At 37.2% G+C, this 7,965-nt stretch overlaps 2 protein-coding genes across 6 annotated transcripts; both read right to left on the bottom strand.

Annotated features, from left to right (window-relative positions):
* Window positions 1-44: 44 nt before the first annotated feature.
* On the bottom strand, window positions 45-3,975 carry gimap4 (GTPase IMAP family member 4). Of its 3 annotated transcripts, none has more exons than XM_079488355.1 (3): window positions 3,819-3,975; window positions 2,108-2,902; window positions 45-1,802 (listed from the first exon to the last, which is right to left on the bottom strand). In XM_079488355.1, exons 1-3 carry the CDS (start codon window positions 3,847-3,849, stop codon window positions 1,777-1,779), a joined length of 852 nt encoding a protein of 283 aa, XP_079344481.1. In that variant the 5' UTR covers window positions 3,850-3,975; the 3' UTR covers window positions 45-1,776. The 3 variants fall into 3 exon arrangements, with proteins under 3 accessions (XP_079344481.1, XP_079344483.1, XP_079344482.1); XM_079488357.1 differs by having other exon boundaries at window positions 3,690-3,829; XM_079488356.1 differs by lacking the exon at window positions 3,819-3,975 and adding an exon at window positions 3,504-3,729.
* A 400-nt stretch (window positions 3,976-4,375) lies between these two features.
* On the bottom strand, window positions 4,376-7,798 carry chmp4c (charged multivesicular body protein 4C). Of its 3 annotated transcripts, none has more exons than XM_079488353.1 (6): window positions 7,632-7,798; window positions 7,368-7,531; window positions 5,967-6,144; window positions 5,506-5,614; window positions 4,861-4,987; window positions 4,376-4,760 (listed from the first exon to the last, which is right to left on the bottom strand). In XM_079488353.1, exons 1-6 carry the CDS (start codon window positions 7,652-7,654, stop codon window positions 4,699-4,701), a joined length of 663 nt encoding a protein of 220 aa, XP_079344479.1. In that variant the 5' UTR covers window positions 7,655-7,798; the 3' UTR covers window positions 4,376-4,698. The 3 variants fall into 3 exon arrangements, with proteins under 3 accessions (XP_079344479.1, XP_079344480.1, XP_079344478.1); XM_079488354.1 differs by having other exon boundaries at window positions 7,368-7,501; window positions 7,632-7,743; XM_079488352.1 differs by having other exon boundaries at window positions 7,368-7,743.
* Window positions 7,799-7,965: the final 167 nt, after the last annotated feature.

Here is a 7,965-nt window from a genome sequence, read left to right as displayed (position 1 = left end):
ACCCTAAAACAAAAAAAGAAACAACACACAAACAATACAAAACTTAGCTTAGTAAGTGGAAAGAGTTGTATTGATTTTGATATACCAGCAATACACAATTGATTAGACAAATGATACATTATTTATATAACAGTCCTAATGGATTATAGATCTCCTCTTCTGTTCTACAGCTTGAGCTATGATGCATTCTGCATTTACTGCACATGGCAACTGTATCACAGTAGAGCAAGTCGGATATGAAATTTGCTAAATATAACAAAGTGAATGTCACCCCCTTGTGGTTGAAAGTAGTAATTGTTGTGTAGCAAAAACGGATGAATTGTTGATTTGAAAGCAAAGCCTTTATAGAGTAAATGGAAAGTCACACAGTCATCTGATAGAGATTTTTATAGCTGTCGGAAATTTCAATACATCTACAAAGAAATGCCATGTTGATTTGAGAATTAATAGCAGAAAACACCGGAGGTTTATAAGAAGTTGGTTACATTCAAGTTTGAAACATTTAATATCATTAGACAAACATAGGGGCATTAGTAACAACACAGTCATATCTTAAATATCAGGGGAATCGACTCATATCCATTTCCACATTTATTGTGGAATATTGACTAAAGAGCTCTCAATCTCTTGAAAAACAGTAACAGCACCGAATGTCATAGATTAAAAATAAATAAAATATGAAACCTTTGATTTTATAATATTGTCATACATTAAAACACGCGATAGAAAACTGAGAACGTAAAAAGTCAGTAACCTGAAAGCACAAACTAAAATAATATAAACATGAATAGGAATATTATATTCATGCGTTCAATAAGAACTGGGAACAGTGTAAAAAAAAGTGTAAAACACGGCAAACAGTGTTGTGCAAGAAATTCTCGTTTAAGAATTTGGACAAATTGTAACCAACCACAGCAACCATTGTAACTAATCACATACAGCACACGGACACTAGTCTCTGACAGCTGTTATTAGTGCATCAGTTAAGGCATTTTTAAAGGCTTATTAGGTTGAGTTTAATTCATTAGTGCAAATCATTTGGGAGTGTTTCTGTCACCTCAGTTTTCATAATAAGCATCAACACGACATAAATGCTACAGAAATGACACACTGTACTAGATGTGGCACACTTAAGTGCAGTATGCTCGTGCGTAGGTCCTACGTTTATACTTCTACGTCATTGTCCGCGTCGACAGGCAATGACCACTAGGCATCAGTGTCCACGCGCGTGTTGCTTCTGTAACCAAGACCAGAGCCGAAGGAGAAGCAGCAGCAGTGATAGCGGCAAGTGAACAGTCACTTTTGTTGCAGATTTGTTATGTTTAATACGGAAGAACAAATAATTTACTTAGATAATTCATTCGGAAATGCGTTTGAGTAAACTTAACTCATGAGTTTTTTGATCTGAGAGAGGGGTTAAAACAGACCAATCCCAGCGCTTGCGGTTCACATAGGGTCAGCTGGATAGGTGCGCTTCAGGCTGTACCCTACGCCGTAGGACCTATGCAAGAGCATAGCTGTGATATTTGTATGGATCACTTCAATTATTGTATATGCAAAGTTATACTACTGATTTAATAACACAAATGTGATTTAGGATTATGATAATTCCTATTGGAGTTATATTTGAAATAATCTAAAACTACAGGGTCTTCCTACTGTAAGGCAGACAATTTGAAGCTTCAAGAAGTGATGAAGTCAACGATATGACTATTTCAGCAATAATTTAGAGTTGAGGAAACCAAACACAGCAGCACTTGAAGAGTCCATTCGTGACTATTGACTGACACCTTCAACTAAACCTGCAAATATAAGAAAATAAAAACATGGAATTATAAAAATGTAATGCAGGCAACAATTAGCCTGCTGATAAAGTGCTATTCTGAACTATTTAAAACGATAAAGTTTATATATACCTGTCAATTTAAATGATATAAGCTACAACCTAAAATGTCATATTGTTATTATTATTAATATATGCCATAACATGTGGAGTAAACACAAATTACAAAATTAAAAACCATTTATCATCCTATCCAATCGTGTTTATTTGTATACATAAAAATGATAAGCATTGTGTATTATCTGCTATTTTACATTGACTCACTTTGTGGAGAGTCTACATCCATGGCCCGCAATGAGTTGCAGGAACTGTTCTGTTTGGGTCTCGCACCAAGCTCCCTGTTTTCTTTCACAACGGTGTTCAGATTCTCATTCTGGCAATGATTCTGCGCTTGCGCTTGACTTTGTGAATTTTCTGATTCACACTTGAGTGTGAAAATACCGCCTTCTTCAGCCACTATCTTCTCCACCTTCTCCATTAGCTGTGACAGCTGCGGGTGCTCCCCAAAAATATAGTTATTAATAACGTGGTACCTTCTTTTACACTTGTCGAGCACCCACTGAAGGTCACGACCCTCCCTTCGTATATGCCTTTCTATGGACTTGTCCTTTAAAATCTCCGCCCAGGTGAACACCACCAACGTGTGCTTCCATATATCTTCTCCAAACTGCACCAGGTTTTCCTCTATACGAGCCCGGTCCGTTTCAGTGAACATGCCTACAGGTATGACCAGCAGGAACGCGTGAGGTCCGGGCGAGCACATGCTGACGCTTCGGACCATCTCTTGCAGATAATCCGGCGGTGTGGTCTGAGCTGAGAACCAGCCAGGTGTGTCTACTACCGTTATTTTGCGCCGATCCACTTCTGTTTCGCGTTTAACGCAGAATTCGGCAGCACGTTCCAGCCGAAACTCCTCACGGCCCAGGATGGTGTTGCCGGTAAGGCTCTTACCTGGCCATCTCCAGCCCAGCATGATGAGACGGAGCTCAGGTAGACGGTTAGCCTCTTTGGCGGCTGCCGCCAAACGCTTCTCTTCCTTGGGGTCGAGCTGGTGATCGGCTACAGGGCACAATTACACATATGAAGTATGTTGCTTTCACACGGAATAATCAGAAAAACCATTCAATATGCTAGAGAACTATTATTAATTTTTAATACATATCTCTATAAAATGCTTATGTTTTTTGGATCATTAAACTGTTTTGACTATTGCTCCAGACAAATCACAACAAGTGATTTCCAAAACAATCATTTATTTCTTGCCTTGTGCATCACGCTATGGTTTATTTATCTCATTTAACATACTCAAATATTTAACATCTAGCTTTTATTTATTTATGATGCAAGACGCTCTGTGGAATAATAACTCTGTCAGTCCTTATAGCAATATAAAAGTTTCCTTTTTGTGGCATTAAAAGACAAACATACATAGAAAACACCGATCAACTGTGTAATTTTATAATGATGTTAATTCTGAAAGCACAAGGTGTCCACACTTGAAATCTGATCTTGTGATTATGTCGTCACGTTTCTAGTGGAAATACGTGACGTGACCAAAGAGCTTTAAAAACTATATATTATGCACCTGTTACATATTTCAATATAAACTGACTTTTAACAACAAAGCTGCCCGTTTGTTTAAAAAAACAAGCTCCCATACCCAAACTTAGCTGTGTGGACGGTATGCGTTGTTTGATGATGATACTTAACCACGAGTTTATATGAACAACTTTGTAATTCAGAGGGTCACAGACTAACCACAGTGTATAAGTTACTATAGTGTGTGTCTTTAAACACTTTAAGAGTTTGCGTTATGTCCACCTGTGACCGATATACAGCGAGTTACCTGTGTAACTGAGAGCGGCGGAAACAGTGAGACGTGTCACATTCAGCCGGCGCGAGCGTTGCGAACAACAGCAAAAAGTACAAAAGCTGCGTTAAAAGCGAGTATACGTGATAGTTCCTCAGTACTTACCGTTTGAATCTAAATGTCGGTGTGAAGTCATGACGGTATTGTACTAGAAACTTTGTTCGTGCTGTGATAATCCGTGAGAAAGAGGGATTTCCTGCTTGCTCGAAGGGCGGGAGAGAGTGTTGTGCAGTGTGCGTTTGCGTCATTAGGACACCTCCTAGCGGATGTGTTGACGTCATGCTGTTTTAACAAATAATGTTTCGTAATACACTCGTTTAAATTCATTTTTAAGATTTTTCCATAGCATTTTAGTAATAGCAAGCGTTATTAAATATGAAAAGTATATTTTCTAGTAGTCACCATTAAAAACTTGTAGTATATTATAGTGTACAAATATACGATACTAAACTATAGGATAATCACTATAGTATTTTCTACTGCAGTATTAACTATAATTATAATCCCCTTTTAATGTCCTTAGTTTCGATTGCATTACGGGCTTTGATCTGTGATACAGATGGCAGTTGTTATTGTGACAAAACCCACAATTTTAATTAAAATCTTGCAATGCTGTTTATGCCCCTCCAGCCCAAATTGTTGTATTGTAAAAAAACTAAAAATAAATATGAATGAGTTTATTTTGACCCGGATCACAGCAATCTACATTTACATAAAACAGTTTACCCTTCACTCATAAAATATTACGAACATATTTCCAGCAAAATCCTTCATTTTAAAGATTAACACATGCAATAGAATTAATAAATGTTTAACTCTTTTCCTTCATCTATATTTTTTAAAAGCCATCACAATTTGACAAATTCCTGACAGTGCAAACCATGACACTAAAGTATAGGATTTTGAGAGTGCAAACATACACATATTAAATATATACAGTATGCATGTGTGTGCATAACAACGAAAAGAAAAGTTGTATTCATTCCTATGAAGCCCAGGCAGCCAACTTCTTCATGTCATGATCGTCCTCCACTCTCTTTCTGGATGCTGAAAAAGTGACAAGAGGCATTTGGATAAGGGTTGTGCTATACAAAAGGTCTGAGTGCTATTTCACTGTGCTTGTAGTGTGGGTGTCTAGAGTTCTTACTCGAACGATGGCTTGGTCTTGCGGTGGGTAGTTTGGTCGATGGTACACTTGGCAATCGGCCCATATTTTTCGTACTTTCTTCTAGGCCCTCCTGTTCCAACTCTGCCAGCTCTGCCAACAATTCATCCTTGAAATAAACAGAGAAAAATAAGCATGGTATACTGCAGGAAAAATATTTGATGCCCTTCTGAAACCTCTGATGTCCAAATTTACCAAATCTTTAAGGAAATACGAATATAACATTAGACCTACAGACTGGCAGTGCTTTAAAAATCTTGTATATTATAATTATTTATATTACAATTTATACATTTATAAATTTAAATATATATTGTTTAATTATAATGTTTTATAATTATAAGTTCTATATTATAATACTGTATACCCACTGTCTCTATTGATACAACATGGGAAGTTGCCTTTCCAAATATATTTGTATAATAAACTATAGAACACAAAAAGCTGAGAAATTGTTTAAAGAAATGGCGACCAGTCAGTCTCCAATTAAAAGATATGATTTAACATGATATTTTAAATACAAAATCTTGATTTAAAAGATTATTTATATTATTTCCAAATTTCGAAAAGAAAGATCAGAGTGATGAAACGTAAACAAAAATAAAAGGGCGGATCTTCACTCTGTACCTCATCAAACTGACCACCAAACGGTTGTGAGATGGCGTCACTGATCTCCTGAGCTATTTCCTGCTGTTCTGTAATATCCTGCATGAGCGAATCAATCTTATCCAGATCTCTACAAAAAGATACAGAAATCATTGTTACAGTGATTTGACACAAGCACTGTAACTGAAACCCCCTTCAACATAAGACAACATAACATAACACAACATAACATAACAAGACATAAGACAACATGACATGACAAGACATATAACATAAAAAAATAGATAAACAGACACAGACATTAATTGATGTTATCATTTGCACTTTTTAAAAGCTAAACCACTGAGTGAGGAATTCAGCAGATTGTGATTTGCTACTATGATGATAAGATAAAGATGCAGTGTGCCTGCCAAACAACTCAGCATTTTCACAAGATGAAGGCATGTTATTTTGTTGTTGGTGTGCGAAACAATGATACTTACATGGTCTGGTGAACACCTTTGATGGCTTTGGCTGCATAACCCATGTTCTTCAGAACCTCTGTGTTTGTAGTGGCGTTCTCCAGGGCCTCTCGCTGGAACTCAATGGTGGAAAGGGTCCCATCAATCTGTATTAACTGCTGCTCAAAACGTTTCTTTCTCTTAAGTGCCTGAAGTGCAGCTAGAAAAAAAAGAGATGGCTCAATGTATTTTTAAAATGATGTTCTCTATCCAATCTGATTTTAATAATCTGATTTGTTTTATGATGCATCATGGGATTGAATGGGTGGACTCAATATTGTCCACTATGAATTCGGACACCAGTGCACACCACTAAAAATATCCCCTTAAATAGAGCACTATATTAGTGTATGGGGCCATTTTGGACACAGCGAATGACTCCATTACTCCAGTCTAACCAAAACATCTATCAAATCTGTCACCCGACTTTCTTTTGTAAACGTACAAAAAAATTGACATTTTGGGAACTTGATACAATATCAAAGCAGACCATAACATACTGTATATGGGTTTTAACCAAAAATTAACCATGTTTACGTTTTACCACACTAGAAACGAGGTTGGAGACTATCTAATGGTAATGAATGTACCAAAAATGTTTTAGATTTAGTAAAGGCGGGGATCAGACAAAAAGCTCACAAGTTGAATAAAGATAGGAGAGCACGGGGCACAACGAACCGCGGGGTTATATCTTGTAACGCAGATGTTTATATAGTAAAACAGGTTTAACAGAGTTGTGCTTTCAGTCTTTTTCTCTCATTGCCAGATGACAATCATCTGTGAATTTGTATAAAGTTTTGATGGGTTTTCACAGATATCTGGAGGTATTGATCTATAATAGAGGGATGGTTACATTAGGGGATATATGTGTAGATATCTGTCCATTACAGACAGATGTACAAACAATGTCCACCTTTGGTTTTTAGAGTAAATAATATTGAGGTTTTTTTAGCAAGTGTTACAACTACCCGTCTGTCTATTACAATGAACAACACCACACATATGGGCCAAGTTGTAACGTTTGCACTTTGGACTTCTGCTGTAATAGTACAGTATGTTCCGAAAGCAAACTTTAAGTGTCCATTTGTAGCAGAGATGTGTTTGTTGCCACTTGCCTGTGGAACAAATCTGAATAATAAAGCTTAAATATTTAACATGGTCGTGTGCTAATGGAAGACTGGAAATGAGGAGCGTCCAGACAAACTGCATGTTTAAGGTGCGGGCGTCACTCTATATATAGACAAAACAAAGCCATGTTTCACTGACATGTTTCAATTGGGTGTTGTTTCATTTTGAATACGTTGAAGAGAAATATTTTAAACGTTATCAAATTAATATATATATTAAAACTTGAAAGTAACGTTATATATAAGCATCTCTTACCTCTTTTGTTTTTGGTACCATTCTTTTTGGCGACCACGATCTCCTGCTCGATTCTGCTCTCCAGGTATTCCTGTTTTTTTGTTAACATCGCCTCCGTTTCTCTCAGTCTGTGGATGGCCTCCTGGGGTGATGGACTAGACCGAGACCTGTGTTTAGATCTAGAGCTGGACCCAGAATTAGAACTGGGCCTGGAGCTCGATGAGCTCGAGGAGCTCCCTTTAAACAGCTTTGAAATTTTACTCATTTTATATCTACTTTAATTACCGTTCCAATGTGCTACATGTCATGTACGAGCTCTCGAGAGAAAGTGACAATTCCTGACGGGCAACTTTTCCGATTCAATTCAAAACACCCGCACACCCTTCCGGAAACTTAACACCTGTGGGCGCGCACAAACCTCGACGCTGTTGTCTCTGACGCCACGCCCACTAAAAGAACAAACGTCACAGATTGGCGTTTGATGAACAATTAAACAATTCAGCTAAATGGGCGTGGTATATTTAAGGACTTCTGAAAAATGTATAAGACGCAGCAAAAAATTAAATACTTGCCTACTGCTAATAATAAGAATAATAAATAAATAAAGGTGCAAAACGTT

The sequence above is a fragment of the Barbatula barbatula genome (assembly GCF_947034865.1).
Source record: "Barbatula barbatula genome assembly, chromosome: 23".
Classification (NCBI taxonomy): Eukaryota; Metazoa; Chordata; class Actinopteri; order Cypriniformes; family Nemacheilidae; genus Barbatula; species Barbatula barbatula.
The sequence above is the reverse complement of the archived record's forward strand: the minus strand, read 5'-3'. Positions and strand labels throughout refer to the sequence as shown.